Source organism: Chaetodon auriga, chromosome 12 (assembly GCF_051107435.1).
Source record: "Chaetodon auriga isolate fChaAug3 chromosome 12, fChaAug3.hap1, whole genome shotgun sequence".
NCBI classification, from domain to species: domain Eukaryota; kingdom Metazoa; phylum Chordata; class Actinopteri; order Chaetodontiformes; family Chaetodontidae; genus Chaetodon; species Chaetodon auriga.
The window spans coordinates 10,262,804-10,282,450 of record NC_135085.1 but is presented as its reverse complement, the minus strand read 5'-3'; the positions used below and the strand labels follow the sequence as shown (position 1 = coordinate 10,282,450).

Genomic DNA, 19,647 nt, shown 5'->3' with positions numbered 1-19,647 from the left:
TAATTTCTCTTTATATCACTGACAAATAAGACTAAACATTGGGACTTTTATACAGAATATATGATTCAGTCATGAAGAGCAAACACTATGACAATACACAGGGGTATTAAGTAAAAGGCTTTTTTTTATTTATTTAAATTAGCATAAAAAGCAAAAACAAACTAAGAACAATGTATGACAGGCTACAGTCAACTTCAAAAACATTGATAGAGCATGATGCATATATTTTGTGAAGTTGAAAACAAGCACTTTATAAAAAATAGATATCTACATTGTAACATAATGAACATACAAGTATGCATTTCCCAAAGTGGCTATGTGGTCTGTACATTTCCCACAGTGATATAAAAAAAAAAAGATCTCCATCACCTCAAAGACTATGACAGCAGTACTCAACATGATCTACTCTCTATGGAAGATTATGTATGTGACAAGCTCTAAGGCCTTCACTGGGTATATAACAGGTAATTAAGCAGAAAACAAAGCACAGTGGCTAAAATGTATCCACAAACTCTTGCTGTCCATCTTTGTCAAAAGCTCAGGTCTTTACGAACATTTCAGTTTCACCACGCTGGACTTTAAAAACAGGAGTGTGACGGCTGCCACAACCAACTTCTGACCACCAAGGAACGCTTTTCTTTACACGCTAATCTTTTTTTTTTTTTTGGTGTCAAAAGCGTTGTGCAACATCTACAAACACAACATTGTTCACATAAAGTATGAAATGTAAGAAAAAAATCCACCATGAAATGAAAAGGACTGATAGGAGTGTTGATAACATTCAGGCTCGACAGATAGAATTGGGAGCAGGGTGGCACGTAACAAGCCACACAACTGGGGGGGGGGGGGGGGGGGGGTTGGAGCCGGAGGAGGCGTAAAGAGAGAAGCCTGCTTGGTTACACACGACGGAGGGGATCGCTGGGGCAGTAGGTGGTAGAGGGAGGCTTACAGTCTTACAGTGTGAAATCTACTCCTGGGCTTCTTTTCCAGTCATCTTATAGATCTCAGAGGGGCCATCAACATGGGTGATGGTAGTAGTCAGCTGGATGTCCTCCCCACTGTTTCCACCAGCATCTCCTGCACACAGACGCAACATCATCAACACCAAAATGATCACTAATATGAACTGAATACAAAACGTTAAGAGCCAACATCTCACTGCTCGAGTTCTCACTGTGCACATTCCTTTGCATTACAATGATCCACCGCACATCCAATTGGTTTAGCTGAATTTCATTAACATGAGTACTTTCAGCTTGTTCGAAACAGAAGTGAAACTCTGATAAAGTAAATCAACACAGAGACTGAAACTTGGAGAGAGGCGCCCCTCCCATGAGATCGGCTGACGCACTTCAGGGAAAGCTTCCAGAACTTCAAACCCTCTTTTTCTCTCTTGGTGTCACTGACGTCAGGAGATGGATGGATGGTTTTCATTACTTCCCCACTCTCCACCCCCTCCCCTCCCCCACCCTCTCTTCACTGTTCCTTTCCCTTCTGTCTGGAAGGAAGCCTGGTGTCCATTAGAATCAGTCTCAGGCCAAAGAGACACTTCTTTCCCCTGGGAATCTGGGTCCTTCTGAATCACCACCACCCCTTCCTCCAAAAACAAACTTTGCATGAATAGGCAGCTTTACAGCCACTTACTCCCTCAACAGAGTGAAGTGAGAGCGACTGAAATTTATCCAATAACTTTAACAGAAGGAGAACGTTTATTCATGCAACACTTAGAGGCAACTAATGCAAAAACTGCAATAATTATTAAATCATTACTATAATTAGAGCAATATTGAGCCTGCTGGATTTTTACATTCCTGGACATCAACAAGTAACAATCTCACTCTGGGCTGAATCAAACAGACCCATCTAACCAACTGATATATTAAAACATTAGGACAATTTCATGCAGAAATAAAAACAAAAACATATCTACTGTTATATTATCTAATATACACATTTCTGTGTCCAGCGTATATCAAAGACTTAACTGCTGCAGTGGCTGAGCTCTGAAGTTTCATCCTAACTCACTGCAAACAAACAGAGAGCATTAAAGCATTTCTAACAGACGCTCCCAGCCATCACATTTCTTTAGAAAGCTAACAGAAATATGTAGTTACCGGTGATGCACTGGCCACTCGACTGCTCGTCTCCATAGCGTTTGTGAGACGGCGCGTAGAGGAACATGATGGCGAAGACGTACAGGTTCCACATGCCATAGATGCCAGTGAAGAAGGCGCTGTTCACCTGCACCGTGTGGTCTCCCCAGTGCCAGTGGCCTTCATTCACCTGGGCGCAGACGAAATACAAATGCTTTTATGTTTACTGTTAAGAAAAAATGTCACCAATTATCCCCTAAATAGTCCTTTACTGTGGAGGACATAGCTTCTGTTTTATGTCACTCACCTGACTGATGATGAAGAAGATGACGGTCATCGCAGCGCAGGTCAGAGTGACCAGCATGAGGAACTTGAATCTGAAAATCAGACCCTAAAGGGCGATGAAGGGGATGGGTTAGTAACAAAAACACATCCTTCTTGTAGCAGAGAAATCCTTCTTTACTGGGTTTTATTGGTAATAATGAGAAGAATTAGAAACACAAAGTTGGCAGATGAAGACACACCTCGTAGTGCAGGCGTCTGGCCTTGGACATGGCAGGCAGGGACATCCTCTTACCACTGATGTTGCGAAAGACTTGAAACACCATGAAGCAGAGGAAGAGGAAGTAGAGACAGGCGCAGATCCCTGCCACAATTATGAATGCCATCTGAGGCGACAGCAGTCAAAGAAACGACCCAACAACACTCTTCTTAAAGAGTGTGCCTGCAGAGAGGTGGTGCACACTGTACAGAAAATGTGGAAGATGTAATAACTTCAATTGTAAGGCCATTAATAAAACCTGAGCAGGCTTGACTGCAGCAGGAGGCACAGCAGAGACATGTCAGCGGTGGCCTTATAAAGATTTGATGACCCTGGTTAGAGACACTGTACCAAATGTCTTCATCAGACCACTGAGCGTCAGGAACATGGAGCAGGCGTTTCCTTCTGATGGGACTCGGAAAAGGGAGCAAAGACTGTTTGGCAGTTGTTTCTGAAGAGGTGTGCTGATGAATCTTGCATTGCTCAGCTTGGCAAGCAAGGCAAACACACCGGTACACACACATAAACGCATCATCCCGAGACCCTGGGCAATGCTTTCACATATGGCATTACTGAATTATTTCTCATCAGCTTCCAGTTCACGCTAAAGCCATCGAGAGGACTCTCTCATACATGCACTGCAAGAACTAGAAACATGGCATTCATCCTTTATAACCTGAGCCTGAAGATGAAACCAAAAACAGGAACAAAGCAGGGATATTATTAACATCCTGTCAGGACAAGTTGTTCGCTCTGTTTCTGATTCTGTCATCAAATGTGGTTTTAAAAAAAGGATACAGCAAGCTCAGTTCCTACATCAGATGCCCAGATGCTATAGAACGGGTTTGTCAGCTGGACCCCTCTGGTGAAAACAAAAACAACAATCTGTACGTTTCCTCATCTGAGTGCGACACAACATTTCATGACTAAAGCAGATGATACACACAGCATGTGGAGGTAAAGTGAGTCTCTTGTTGTAAAAGGTGAAGGACAGAAGTGTGGTCTCACCTCTCACACATGTCAAAGATAAAGAGGCAGAAGGAGCCGAACACGATGGGTCCGACCTGCTTCCAGTAGACTGAGAAACGGTTCCTCTCTGTCTGGTCCTGAGAGAAGAGGACAAAACAGACTTTAAGACACTGTGTCGCATTTCATAGATCACAGATGGCACAAGTCCACTATGACCAACATCCTTCTTGGCACAGATGCATCCATTAAAACCGCACAAGGTATCAGAGTACGGATTAGAAATGTAGTGCGGTTAAGATCTGAAGACACACCTGCAACCTGGTGTGAGCGGAGGAGACACAAATATTGGTAGAAATAAGATGGAAAAAGCCAGAAATTGTGGGTTGACTTCTATACGTCATTGTTCAGTGATACTGACGACAGCATCAAAATATACAGTGGCTTTGAAAGCATTCAGCCCCTTGGACGATCTTCGTGTTTAAGCAGGCGTAGAGCATACATACATTGGATTTTTCAGACAACTCTTGCATAATCTAGACATTTCAACACTTCAGCAAGACAAAAAGAAAAACTGAAATGAAAAATACAAGTATGAGTCAGTGCAAGGGCTCGAGTGAGGGAGGCCACAGTGGCCACTCTGAAAGCTGAGATGGGAAGGACAGCAGATAGCAATGGTTGTCTTGGTGCTTCACCTGCCCCTGACCTCAACCCTTCTTTTCAACTGCCAGCGTTGGAAAACAACACTGAAACAATGCAGACGATGGTTTTATGGTCAGATGAGGTCAAAACACAGAGACGCTCTGTGCAGTAGGTCGTGGAAGTCTTGTGGAGGTGGACAAAAATGAGTGCCTCAGTACAGTTCAGAACTTGTGGCAGGACTTCAGTTTGTTCACTCCATGCAACACGGCAAAGCTTAGCAGTGAAGCAAAGAAGCATGGGGGAACGTTGCAGTGCCCAGATATGCAAAGATATAAGTGACAGAGGCTATAGAAGGTCTATTAATGTTGACTTTGACACAGGCCAATTAATGAAATCCTACTTGTACTGAATGTAAAGGATTTGTGACTACACCTACTGTAGTGTAGTTGCGACTCAGACTGAGGCACTGATGAACGGATGTCAAGCACAACTGACTGGAACATTACACCACCAGCACTACATATCCAGAGACGGGGTGACTAAAGAGCAGGTGCCACAAACAAGAGCGCACAATGAGACAAACACAAGACTTTATCTAGTTTGAGTGAGCCGGGGTTGGACCTTGAGACCAAAGCAGAGAGGTTTAGGAAGAGACAAAGCAAAGAACATTACTAGTCAAGGCATCAATCAACATCAAGAAGCAAATGAATCATTTTTGCATAAGCAAGTGGGAGCAGCCCACAAGACAGAACGCGCCGTCGTCCAGAGGAGCAGCAAAGAGACCGTCATCCTGTCTGAGGCAGACATGGAGCTCATCAAAGAGGTCGTCAAGTTAATGGTCCCTCTGTTCAGTGAGAAAAATGTCTGACCATCTCCATGATTGCCCCAATCCAGGCTGACTAACAGACGTCACATGAGGATGACCTGCGAGTTATTTGCGGGATGAAGGTCAGGGTCAGGGGGGATTTTGGTGGCTGATACACAGCTCTCATACGTCTTCACGTGTCCTCTGTCCAGAGGCCATCCTGCAAAGAACAGTGTTTCCTGGACACAAATGACAGTGAGATGAGAAACCTTTTTCCAGAAAACATCTATTTTTCTATTTCTAGGTTTTAACATGAACTTATACTGGTAATATTTAGTTTGCATTATTATTTAAATAAGTTGGATACGAGTTGACGCATATACAGACACATGATCTCAAGTTTTCTGTTTGACAGTCACATTTTACATCCACTCACTCAAAATGAATTAGATAAAACATAGATGAGATATACTCGGAAGAGGTTAGAAAGAAACTGGTATTTCTAAAACAGGGGTACTATGAGGCAGGAAGGAAGGCAATGAAATTATTAGCATAAAAACTGAAGAAACAACAGGCAGACGCTACCGTTAATAAGATGTCTTCAAACTAAGAAAATACAGCAAATTCAACAAAGTTTTGAAGATTACTACAAGGAATTATATTCACAACCAAAGCTGGATAACGAAGAGGAGGTGAAGAGTTTTCTTGAATCTCTGAATCTTCCCACAAGCACACAAGAACAAAATAAAGTCCTGATAGTGGATATCACTGAAACAGAAGTCAAGGCAGCAATATCAAGACTCAAACCACAAAAGAGTCCAGGTTCAGATGGCTTCACAGCCAAATGGTATAAGTCCTTTAAGGAACAGTTAATTCCTAAACTGTGCCAGGTATGTAATGGGGCACTCAAAAAGGGAGATATTCCCCCCTCATGGAAGCAAGCCAAAATCTCAGTAATACCAAAGGAAGGCAAAGATACATTAGATTGTAAACAGTTTCGACCCATCTCAGTGTTAAATTTAGGTTATAAATTTTTATGTCAATATTGGCGAGAAGAATTGAAAAACTCTTGCCATCTCTTAATCATCTGGACCAGACTGGATTTATCCACCAGAGACAGACCCAAGACAGCTTGAGGAGGACGCTACACATTATGTGGCATATCCAGCAAAACAGGACACAAGCTATGTTGATGGGACTGGAAGCAGAGAAGGCGTTTGACTCGGTAAGATGGACTTTTTTGTATAAGGTGTTAGATAAATTTGGTTTTCACGATCCTCTTATCAAGGCATTTAAAGCTGTATATAATAATCCAACAGCAAGAATCAAAATAAATGGCAGCCTCTCAAATTCCTTTGTTTTGGAGCGGTCTTGTAGGCGGGTTGTCCCTGCTCTCCACTCCTTTCTGCCCTCTTTATAGAACCTCTCAGTCAATATATTAGGCAAAACAAGCAGATCAAGGGTATAAATAGAGCAGGACAGGAACACAAAATATCTTTGTTCGCGGATGACATATTAATTTTTTTATCACGACCCTCTACATCTCTACCAACTTTAATGTCATCGATGGATATGTTTGGTCAATTATCAGGCTATAAGATAAATATCCAGAAACCCCAGGCTATGACTTTTAACTTTAACCCACCAGATGATTTAGTAACTAAATATAGTCTTAACTGTAACAAGAAATCAATGAAGTATCTGGGAATTAATCTTACCCAAGATATTACAAAATTATTTAAAGCCAGCTATATCCCTCTCAACCTTAACATTAAGTCTGACATCTCCAGAGGGAATCACTTACCTTTTCTCAGTCTAACCTTGAGGATTGATTCGGTTAAAATGGTGGTTTGGCCCACCTGTTGTATCTCTTCCTATCGCTGCCAATTGAAATAAGTGATCAACAGTTCACTGAATGGCAGAAATTCATTTCTCGATATATCTGGATGGGTAAAAAACCAAGAATAAAATTCAAAGTAATGCAATTATCAAAAGACACAGGGGGAATGGCCCTGCCAAGTTTAAAAGGTTTCTACTATGTGGCTCAGATGAGATCCTTGGTGTATCTCTGTGACCCGCAGTTCAGGGTCAGGTGGAAGGAAACAGAGGAGGGAGGATCTGTGGGTCCACCTACACAGGCTGCAATGGCTGACAAAAAAAAACGTACAGTCTAACATATAAAAACAGCCCATGGATAAAAACAACACTTAAAATCTGGCACAAAGTAGTTAGAAAATACAATTTAAAGGGTGCAGTAAACATATTACGTTGGTGTGCATATGACATGGATTTTATTCTAAATGAGACAGATAGATTTGAAATATGGATGGAAAGAGGTTTAACGGCTTACTGTTACTTCATACACAATGGGTCTGTGAAAAGTTTTGAAGATCTCAAAAGAGAATATGGTTTAGAGAAACAAGATTTTTTCAGATACCAACAAGTAAGGCATCGATTAAATAAAATAATGGCGGAGGAACTAAGAAGTGACATCCTGAAGGTTTTTGTTTCAACTTATGAATCTGGGAGTGGATGTAAAATAATATCTAGATTATACAAAAGTTTCCAAGATTCTTTAAACTCACACACCCTGCATATTAAACGCAGATGGGAAAGGGAGGGAGATGTGGTCATACCTGAGGACGAATGGGAAAGCATTTGTAAATTACAATGGAAAACCACAGCTTCACACAGCTGGTGCGAGTTTGGTTGGAAGACTATTATCAGATTCTTTATTAGCCCTGCCCAGAAGAGACATCAAGGTGGTGGAACAAACTGTTGGAGGATGTGTGGCTCAGATTTAGTCAATCATTATCATTTATATTGAGATTGGCTGGCAAAGAAGTGTTCATGAAATCTAAGAATGACGAAGTGCGACATCCGTTGTTCAGATGTTCTTATTTTGCACAATGTAAAATGAAAGGGAGAATAACAGATGGGAGAAGATATTTTGGTGTAGTTGTACAAGTGGTGTGTGTGCCACATGTTTATGGTACATGTTTTGTTCTTTTTTGTGTGTGTAATTGTACTAAACAGATTTTGTATGCTCCTCCCTGATTAAAAAAGAAAAAAAGAATTACATAAAACAACAAAACATTAAAAAGTCCAAGGAGGGTTAAATACTTTTAAAGGCACTGAATATTTGGCTCGCAGATTGATGAGCATCGAGATGCAATGTTTATCTGCACATACATACACTGTTATCCTCTCAAAGGATGTAAAAGGCTTTGTGTTTTATATTAACATGGACTGAGGAAGAGGAAGAGGCGGACCGGTACTGCACTACATGCCTGTGAGATGGCAGTTAGTAGGCAAGCCTCCAGGTCAGTCAGCAAAATGTCAAACACTAAGTTAAAAGGTGCCATGTACAGTACCATGAGGTGCTCCCCGCAGAAGATGATCCAGAAGGAGAGCAGCATGGAGTAGAAGATGCCCTGCCTGATGTCTCCAAAAAGCAGCATCCATGTCCAGTTGAAGCCAATGGAGAACCACTCCACTGGGATGTTAATGAACGTCATGGAGATGCCCAGAGCCAGGATTACCCTGAGGGGGCAGATACAGTCTTAAAACTACATTATGACCAACATTCATGGCATCACGAATGCCAACCTCGATGTGTTTAAATATACAATAATAATAATGCATGTTGATGATGAATTAGTTCTATTTTCAGAGGAATAACTACAGCAGTGGAACCCCTGCAGCGTTAGCAACCATGTGAATATGCTGAGGAAAGAAAAGGATGAGATTAAACAAGCTATTTTGCATATCAGAAAATGTAATGTTGAACATTGTTGGCAGATGAAAACGTAGGGTCACTTTTATTGGCAGGCTTTCCACTTGAATCTTTACACAGACACAATGTGTGTTTCAGAGCGAAGCTACATCTGTGTGTGCTGAAGCAGGATCATTAGATCTTGGGACATTATTGATTAGATTATCCATTCAGCTACAAGCACAGCGTGTCCCCACTGACCTATCCAACTCTACATAATTCACTACCTTTCCAAACAAGTCTCATCATTACGCCCCCCCCTCAACCCAAGAGGTGAATGAGTTAAGAACAATCAGCCTACAGAAAGCAGGAACAGAGCTCGCCTTCCAAGAGTGTGCAGCAGGTCCCTGCATGCCGCCCGGAGATGAAAGGAGGATCGTAAATAGACAGCGACGAGGGCAAAACAGAGCTACAGTGTGTGCGTGTGTGTGTGCCCATGTATTCCTCACATTGTGGGGACAAAATGCAGGTCCCTATTATGTAAATCATTACATTTAAGGATACTGAGACCGGGGTTAAGGTTAGGCAAGTAGTGCTTACGGCTATGGTTAGGCTAAGTCTCCAGGAAATGAATGTAAGTAATGAAACACAGCTTCTGAGCCGCTCCACTGCAGACAGCTCGTCAGCGAACAGAGTGAAACCACGTTGACTGGTATGCAGGGAATGTGTCCTGAGCACCACCAGCACAGACAGGAGAGCTGAGGCCCGTATCTTCGTGTGTGTGTGTGTGCGTGTGCGTGTGGAAAAAGGGCTTGGTTTGAACATCTGAAGTTAATGTAGATGCTGCGTGCACGCGACCTTCTGACATGTGATGGCAGGAAAAGCAAAGGTGTAACTAATAACATTAATCATGTCTGTGTCCTGTTTGGGTGAGCCAGTTCCTGGGTCCTGTTAGTGTGCACGCTAACTCACCGACACGTTTCACTGAACAGAGCCATCGCAAATGTTATTAATGCCACATGTGCTTTCCCTGCTGTGAAGTCAATGCAAAGTGTTGCAAAGCTGCTTTTGCGGAGCGCAGAACATTTCTCATTTTGCAGTTTTAACAGAAGTTTCTGGTGTCACACAGTGAAGATGATGGATGTGTATGTGGAATATCTCAGGGTTTCCCCATTTTAGGAGTGATATAATCTGAGGCCATTTTCCACACAGAGAGTTCCCGCTCACATCTGTCCTCTATGTTTGGAGGAAGTCTGAGGTTTTCCTTTCTGACACCTCTGTGGACGAGCACGACAGGAGAGTCTGGTGAAGCTTTTACAGCATGAAAAAATCATCCGCTGTCCACAAATAGGGTACGAGTCGCACTTCCTCAGATCCTGCTGGTCGTTTGGGAATAAGAGCTGTGAGCCGGAAGATACAGAGGCAAGGAGAGAGACATCGACTGTGTGTGTGCACACACGCACATGTGGGTGAGCTGTCCTGAATGTGTGTGTGTGCAGCATGTGTCGGCTGAGTGCTAGCTTGCAGATTTTGTAACGCGTTTCACGCTTCGCCAGGCGCTTCCTGTGGCACAGAACGCCGCCTCTTAGTGATCTGTCTTCCCAGCACGGCGGGGGGTTAGACAAACACTGAGCTCTGAGCAAAGCTTCAACTTTCCACAGCATGACGTTCACACTATCTGCTGCAGGCGAACTACCTGCATTTGCTGCTCTAAACCTTCATGGGGTTTGGTTATGGAATGAACACAAATATCTCAGGTTTTGAGCCCCCCTCCCTCCACCCTGATATATTCATACATTTCAGATGAAATCTGTTTCGAAATCAGAAACTCATTTCCCCATTTTCACAGATTTGTTTGATTATGCCACTTACTGACAATTTAACATGCATTTACAACCTGCTGATGGTCCTAGATAACATTCCTCCTCAGATGCTTGATAAACACCTTCAGTGGTCTTTGACCTTCACCGCACAGACATAGCATGCCCTACTTGCACGTCATCCATAGTTAATCTGTGCCTTCACCCAGTAGAAACACTGATGCAGAGCCTTTGCGGCCCTTAATGAAATCATTACTGCAGTTCCTGGACGTGTCTTCAAACAAGCACCATTCATATAAATGTAAATCTTTAGTTCTTAGTTGTAGGCATTACTCACGGCAAAAGGTATAATTTTCTAAAAATAAATGCGGTGAACACAAGACACCACTACACAGATGAATCCTTACTTCTCCAGCAGCACAGGCGGTCGGCTCATGAGGGTGATTCGTCTCCAGTACCAGATCATAATGATGAGGATGCTGGGTGTGAGGAATGTCTTCATGGCAAACCACACCTGGGTGAAGCCTCCGTTCTGATGGATGCCCTAGGAGGAGAATGAAACACCATCAGTCAACTATTTGTGTTGGTGTATCTTCTTATTGGCAAACAAGGGCTAAAGCCAACACCATATCACTCAATGGCCCAGTGTGTCTCTGTCATAGTTCAAATAGGAGCTCCAAAATGCTTAAAATACACAGGTCCCAATCTGAAACCAACTTACAACAAGACGAATGTCTTTGATTTCTCCAATCCCCACATTGATCTTCTTACGCTCGTTGACAGGCAGGCGGATGTTGAGAAGATAGTACTTATGGGCCACGCTGCCGACCTCCATGAAGGGCAGCAGGTCACACTCGTAGTAACGTCCCTCGTTTTCAAAGGTCTGGAAACACCCAGAAACACAGAATATCTGGTTTAAAACGCATTCAACTTTAAATGCCTGTAATAATAATGAAGATGCATGAAAGATGCGTGATGGTGAGTGTCATTTTCATACCTTGCTAGTCGTGAAGTTGCAGGCGAGCTTCCTCTGTTCAAACGAGTGAGCCATCTCTGTCCATTCGCTGACTGTGTCATCTCTGTAGGCCAGGCCCACATCGATGGTGACCATCGCTCCATCCACTGCAAAGAATGACCAAAGCAGTACTTCACTTTCACACAAATGCAAACATTTACTAGACATTGTTTAAGACTTTGAGTATGCACATATGTCAATAAACATCCCTGATTTAAAGCAGTGTTATGATTTAGACTTGAGCTGGGACCAGAAATCATGACATCTTTAAGAATTACACAGCGCTCACAGAACAGAGAATTTATGTTAGAATGGGGAAAAGCACTGAGGAAGACATTCATGTTGGTCTGATTTTCTACGCCCGTTATACGTCCTTACTTCACAACTCTGCTGGCTGCTATTATCCCAGTGACGGGGTGAAATTAAGTCCTGATGACAGACGGTCGTGGCCTTTTAACTAGAATACCAACAAAGTGACAACACCACCAGCAGTGACATGCTGACTCTCCCCACTACGATCTGAAAGGCTCATGGTCAGGTAACATGCTAATGTTTCACATGCTAATGTACTCCAGAGTGGTCCAATGTCAGGAAAATGAGGATGGATGAGCTTCACTTCTCACTAATGTCCGTCAAAGGGATCATCCTGTTCATTCAAGATGGCTCTATTTTCTAAAACAAAACATGTTTATACAAGGCTAAGTTATCTGAGTGTTAATGTGGTCTTGCCACTTTGACTGAATCTGAAACAGCAACATTAACAGCATCATTTCTCAGCATGTAAACATATTCAGCGGCTCAGTCTGCTTTCCACAGCGAGCCAAATCTAGGTTACTTCCTACTTGACAAACTCCAACAAGACCTTGAGCCGGCCTCCAACAGCCCAGCCCAGAGAATCCAACAAAAACATCCAAAGCCAAGCTATTAAAACGGCATCTTTAGATCACATTACAAAGCCAAGTGTTCTCTCCTCCAGCCCTCCAGAGTGCCTCTTGTACCGTTATGAAACCAGCTGGAATGAAGAGAAAGAAACCCAGTGGCCTGTGCTGTGAGAAAGGAAAAAAAAAAAGTAGTCGAGGAGGGGGAGAGGGAACCAGATGAGAACTGGCAGCAGACTGTCTCTGTAATGCCCTCCGCTCTGCCATTGGTCGAGCCCGTCGCCCTCCGATGTCAGATCACTTCGTGCAAACATTCCACTCCAGTCCAGCGGCCATCGCCACGGAAACTAAGCCTCCTCAACAGCTGTGTTATTGCTGGACGCAGGCCAAGAGGTGCCTGGTGCCGGGGTGGAGTGGGGCAGGTGGGTGGAGTGGTTAATAAGGGCGAAGCTCTTCCCTGCGACGTACATTGTTACACAGATAAGGTAGTCAAGGAAGAGACGGCCTTGTGTCACATGGCTGCAGAACAGAAGCGGCCTGTCTTTTCAAAGAGCACTGTGGTCAGGATCCAGACACAGGAGAGGACGCCATTTTGGTCATTATGGAAGATCTGACTTCACCGTGTTCGAGGCCGGAGTTTAGTAGAGATTTATCATTTCTGAATCTGGTATTAACTCAGGTCAAGGCGTATGAATCCTATCCAATCTGTTCAGGTTTGGCTACTCACAGATGGAGTGAATAAAAGTCATCATGTATATTTTTTAACTGAACTGAAAAGCAAAGACAACCAGTATTTCTTTAAGGTCCTGATATACTGCTGGATGTCATTTTGCATCAAATGAGCAAGAAGAGTCATCTTTAAGAACTAAATCTGAGAGGATATCCTGCTCACTTTTGGAGGGCAAGACAGCAGTAGTAGTCTCGTAAAATTAGAAGGCATGCAGTGAGACTTTTGCCTCTATTCTTACTACACAACAACCTGAAGTTTGTACATTTTGGCATGTTTTAGTAGCACACCTTGTCTCAGGATAATACAGAAAAATCAAAGATGAACAGATCTCAAACAGCCCGTTTCAAGCAGGAATCCCTCTCCTGCAGCACTGGCTGGTTTCTGCTGCACGCAGCATCGACAGCACTCTGCTCCCTCGACATCCACTTGTTCTCACAGCACCTCATGTAGCTCAGAAAGATCAAAATGAGTCTGTGGCATCTGGCAGAAAGACATGTCTGTGGTCCAGGCTGACTCACCGACTCGTCTGTCTGGCAGCCAAGCAGTAAACAGCTCACAGCCCCCCAACACATTTCTGCTCAGGCCAAGAATGTGAGCAAGCAAATGATGCTGATCAACAGACCACCACTGTCACACGGCTGTTTAGACAGGCCTTTACAGAAAGGCTGGGTCATACAACATCACACCACAAACTTTCAAACTTTTTGTTCTCGACATTATTATAACCCCAACTCCAAAACATTCGGGCCGCTGTGTAAAACAGAAATATAACAATGTGATACGTCGCTCATTCTTTCTGACATACGCTCCACTGAAAACAGCACAAAGACAACACACATGTTAACGTTTGACCTCATCAGCCTCGTTGATTTCTGCAAAGACAGGCTTATTCTGAGTTTGATGCCATTTGATGAGTGACACAATTACACCTATTACTGTTCTGCTGATTACAAACTGCCCTCAGGTGGATGTGTATCAAGGTTTACTGGCATTTGCCAGTTTAGACATGACTTTATATCACAGCTGCAAAGCTTGCATGAAGCAAAAGATGTCATTGAGAGTCAAAACTCCTTTGCCAGGCTCTCCTGGTAATGCAGTCACTTATTAGACGTTCACATCATCGACTCTAATCCCTTCTTTCAGGATCCAAAGCCCCCTACCAGGATACCAAACCCTGTCTTCTCCAAGATGCCAGTTGTCTCCCTCCCCCTCCCCCTTTTCCTCTCATTCGAGATACATTTTCACATCACAGATACATTTCACAACAGTGTCGTTTGACAGTTGTTGAAAACTGATGAGGTCCATTAAACTGGGATAACCTCATATCCAAAGTATGGAAATCATTTGGTTGTAGGTCTCAGGATTGGATAATATGACATCTCGTTGCTCAGAGGCAAATAACAACAGACAGGTCCAGATTACCCCCATCTCTCTTTATACCTGTCTCACAAGCCCAAACCCCCAAGGGGGTGTCTATAGAGACCAACCAGCAGGACATCTATCATTGTTTGGTGCCTTTCAGTGTAACAGAAATCCAATCTACTGAAAAAAGAAAAAAAAAAGGCATTTCTGTGGTTTCCTCAAGCGTTCGCCATAATAGACTGAAATAAGAACTCAAGACAACATCCAAGCACCACATCTCACAGGAATAAGAAAGAACAAGTACTACTGGTAAGATGGAACCACTCTGCCCTTGGATTTGTGACTGATTGGAAGTGACAATGGTGAATATTTCAGAGGTTTGATCACATCGTGCCTGTGCGAATATTTGCTTCAGATTGCACGGAAATAAAAGACATGTTGACTGAACTCGGAAAAAACACACACACACACACACACACACACACACACACACACACACACACTGAAACACAATTAAGCAAGCAATGGTTACTTTGTTCATTATCACCTAAATGGCTTTCAGTTCTCCTAAGAATCTTTTAACACCCAGCATGTGCACATTATGTTAGACTTTCTTCCTCGGCTTCATCTTGAAAGCCGTGTCCTGGAGGAGAGAAATAAAAAAAAAAAACAGTCATGGTTCTCACCTATCTGGTTGTACATCTTAAATGCGATGTCAAACTGCAGGATGACCAGCATGAACTGGAACCAGGGGCTCATCTCTTTGTTAGGCAGAGGAATGTGGACTGCAAAAACTATGTTGTTGGCCTCAATCTTCTTGGCCATGGCCTCGTCGAAGGTCCGGATCTTGTCGCATTGGTTCGGACCCCAGGGCATGAACCATTTTGTCTCCTGCCGGTGCTTGACCGTGTCCACACACTTGGTGGCCAAATAGTGGATGGCTGAGGTGGGGCTGGGAGCTGGGGAGACAAAAGCAATGTGGGAGAGATGTTAGTCTGGGTGTCATATTGAAATACAGCAGCAAAGTGTTTCAAGGTCCTGCCAAGGCAATTTCCCCTCAAACTAATAAATCACACAAAAAGTTTGAGTAGAAATCAATAAATAAAACTTGAACCCTCTGGATTAAACTGTGCAAGGACAATATTAATATCTTAGCGACCATTATGAAGAATCAACAGGTTGGACTGGAGCCAGATCCAGTCCAAACACTTTGGCAATTACTTTGAACACTGTTTAGAAAATGCCTGATAGCAAGGCTCCCTCCCTCTGAAGTGATTGGGAGGGAAAATTCCCGAAAGCTCTCAGGCACCAATTACACTGTTTACGCATTGAGATTCATGAGCTCGACAAGACTGGTGTTTGCAGTCTCCACTCACAGGATTTTAGTGGCGCTTGGGAAAAAATGTGTCATTATCATGCAGACACAAAAACTTTGAGTCTCCTGTTGTAAAAACCGGAGGTCTGACGTGAACGACATCGGAGAGGTTTGAAAGTGGAGGTGTAGGAGGTTTTTTGTATGATCATGACGGACATTTTGACAAGAGCCTGTTTGACTGAGTGCAGACCAGGATTTCCACCTCACTTTCTATCATCGGGTAAAACAAACAACATGGGGACAAGTCTTTTTCCAAGGAAAACCATTCATAAGTTAAACAATAAATACACTTCCTCCAGAGAGTCTTTAACCACTTCACTTCATCATGTGCAACTTCCCTCAAACTTCATTCATCAAAGCAGAAACTCCGCCATAAACACAATAACCTCCACATTGACTGACATTGAAAATAATGGTATTGGTGATTGTGGCACTAAAGCAAAGCTATTGGTATTGATAATGTGAAAATGGCTGCAAGTTCATAAGAGCAGGTTAGGTTTCATAATTAGAAAAACATGGAACTACCCAGAGTCAGCTCAGCACACCGAACAAGCAGGCACAACACACCTCTGAGAGCACAGACAACAATCTGACTGGTCTCAAAGCAGGGTGGGAGATCTCACTGCAGCGGTTTGAAGTCTGAACAGGACACCAACACAAACAGGTGCCTTGGAGTTATGCAAGACCCAGAGAACCAGGTCAAAAGAATATTTGGTCTGAGGAACTGATGACTCACAGCTCACTTCCATCATACCACATTCCTACTGCACCAGAACTGAACATCTGCTGGGACATGCAGCCAATTTGTTCTGCAAAATACCACGATTTGAATGATGGGCAGTGATCCTAATCACACAGGCAAAACGACAACATGAAAGCCCTTGTGTCATCCGACCAGCCTTGAAACCACCTAAATCTAAAGACATAGATGTAGATGCATTCAATTTGTTTGAGCAAACCTCCAACAAAGACCCAGAGACAGACTGCAGTCCTGAATGTGCCAAGCCATTTGTGACGAACCTAGGAAGCCCCCGTAAGCTGTAATTACTGCCGAGGGCGCTTGTGGGAAGTACTGACTCAGAGGGGTGAACATGAAAGCCCAGATTTTCCAGATTCAGCTCATGAAAACGATTAACAACATATCTAAGAAGATTCAAAGCTGCTATCACCGTGAAAAGGTCACCAACTCGTGAAGAGTAATACTTCCAGACTGGATATTTCTGCTGTTCGTGCCCTGTTAGGCATCTGAATATCTCATCGTATCTGTTCACCTGGTGGACAACACACACAACCTTTGGATGACAAACACTCATAAAACTCAAGGCCATCTTCAAGGATCTTTGCCTGTGTGAGCGTGTTAACACCTGTGGAAAACAAAGTAAAAAGCACTCACACACACACAAAGAAGACACACCAAACTGAATTAAATCCAGTTCTATCTGGAACCCCTTGGCGTTCAATTATCTGGTGACCCTGTGAGTCCAGAAGCACACCGGCTCCTCCAGTCTCCACCACAGTGTGTCCAGAATAATGGCTGTCCCCTCAGCCGGCTGACCCCATGTCGTGTTCCCGGGTTTGTCGGGAAACAAGGGGAGAAAAACCCCTTTCTACTCAATTACCCCTGCCGCCCCGGCCACCGAGCAAACACAAAGGAATCTGGCTTCATTAAAACCATCTCAGCCAGAAACGAACCACACAAGCTAATTTATCACCAGCCATGTAGGGAGTGAGACAGTGCAGGGACACTGAGACAGACTGGGGTTTAGGGGGCTGAGGATGGTTTTCAGATTCAGGCGGGGAGAAAGACAGACATCTTTCACATGTGTGTGTGTGCGTGTGTGCGTGTGTGTGTGTGCGTGTGTGTGTGTGTGTGTGTGTGTGATGCTGCTGCGCATATGAGTGAGTGGGTGGATGGATTTGAAGAAACTTGACAGCAACTCTGATACAGTCTCCAAGGCAAAAATGCAACTTTGACAGCTGTGTGCACGTGTGTGTGTGTGTGTGTGTGTGTGTGTGTGTGTGTGTGTGTGTGTGTATACCACTGTCTGTCTCAATGCAAATGAAACTGGGGGAAGAGGGGAGAGAGGAGGAAACATGAATGCTCTGCCTGCCAGGCGAGAGGGATTTGGGGAGTAGGAGAGGCTTCACACAGGGGGAGAAGAAGGAGTAAGAGGAAGGTAGATGGTGCCTGGGGCCCCAAACAGCAGACAGACGTTATATACGAGAGGTGGGGGTGAGGAGGAGGAGGAGGAGGAGGAGGAGGAAGAGGGGGAGGAGGGGAGGTATGAGGATCAAAGAAGTGAAAAAACACAAAAGGTTGGGATGTATTTCAGAGCATTCCTCGTGTTGAAAAGCAGAAATTAAGCCACTAAAGATGGTGTCCTGTGTTATTTTTAGCTGAAGACACGAAGCCAGTGTTTGTGGCGCGCAGGCAGCGAACACCTTGACACAAAGCAGTGATTTATCTGGAGGAGCACTTCGCAGCTTTGGTGTCAAAGCGCCGCATTGTTTGAGCACGACTCGGTCAAAACGGCTGAAATACAGCTCAAAGTTAGCACCGGACGTCTTTTCTGTGCTGTTAAAGCAGTGACCGAGGCTGCTGTGGAGACATGAAACGACCAGTCCAACTTTAAACTTCAACCGTCCACACGGTAACGTTTGCATTTCAACAGGCTCGCGCGCACGGAGGCGAATGTTTTCCGAGCACGTGAAGAAAAGTGAAGGAGAAAATTGAGGAGAAACTTACCAATTAAACCGCCGACCATGAAGGCAAACGCCTGGAACAAAAGCAGAGTAACTCCCACTATCACCAACTTTTTGGTGCTCATGTTCTCAATAATAGCCCCCGCCATTGCGCAGGAAAGCTTGGAGTGAAAATATCACACCGAGCGAGAAACAAACAATAATGTGGCGGAAAAAGGGACGAATGCGTTGCATCCACGGCCAGTAGGAAGGCGAGCTGGGCCCCCTCCACCGCTCTGCTCCTGCCTTTCAACTTCGAAGGAGGAAAGAAAAAAAAAAAAAAGAGGAATCACATGACCGAACGGCACTCCGCTTTATCCGCGAGCAGCCAACACCAGACCGCGAGGATCTGTGGAGCGCCACCGCATTGCAATACAGGCAGCTAATGCAGGTTACCGTGTCATTGAATGCCTGTCATAGCGCCCCTGTTGTGCGGGCTATTTAAAGGCAGATCAGAGGGTGTCCTTCACAGCCTATTCTTCAGGCACATCGAGAATAGATGCGCCATTCCCATCTGCTTCATGGGACGATTTTTAGCCTCGCAATGTTCTGCAGTTTTGGTTTGGTGAAGTTGTTTTACGCTGAATAAGTGGTTTAAAATGGACCTCCAGTCCTCACTATAGACAGCACACCTGCCCTGTGAGCTGGGTTTGAGGCTTGAGTCTCGCTTTTCTTTGTACATGTGAAAAGATACACCAGATGATGGAGATAATGGGAAAAAAGAACCAGGAATTTCTCTTTTTTCAGTGGCTGCCTCGCCATTGCTTTCAACCACAGGCCATGGTCTTCATGGGCAGGTTGAGTCTGTCCAGTTGTCATGGAGATGTCCAGTTTGTATTTCCTATGACTAATTTGTTTATAGTGTGTTTCCTAAAATCTTAAAAACACTGAAACTCAGTTGGAAAAGCTGGAGCTGTCTAACCCCAAGTTTCCTGAAACGGATCCCTTTAAGAATACTGAGAC

General features: G+C 43.9%; 2 protein-coding genes across 3 annotated transcripts in view; one reads left to right on the top strand and one right to left on the bottom strand.

The window, feature by feature from the left end:
- The window catches only part of nsun4 (NOP2/Sun RNA methyltransferase 4), a 181,782-nt gene that overhangs the window by 94,292 nt on the left and 67,843 nt on the right, over positions 1–19,647 (top strand). The gene's annotated exons all lie outside the window — the stretch shown is intronic.
- On the bottom strand, positions 105–19,100 carry wls (Wnt ligand secretion mediator). The gene is made up of 12 exons (XM_076745300.1): positions 18,689–19,100; positions 15,254–15,526; positions 11,580–11,704; positions 11,304–11,465; positions 10,990–11,126; positions 8,422–8,590; positions 3,643–3,740; positions 3,433–3,496; positions 2,618–2,761; positions 2,401–2,484; positions 2,115–2,283; positions 105–1,077 (listed from the first exon to the last, which is right to left on the bottom strand). Exons 1-12 carry the CDS (start codon positions 18,792–18,794, stop codon positions 968–970), a joined length of 1,641 nt encoding a protein of 546 aa, XP_076601415.1. The 5' UTR covers positions 18,795–19,100; the 3' UTR covers positions 105–967.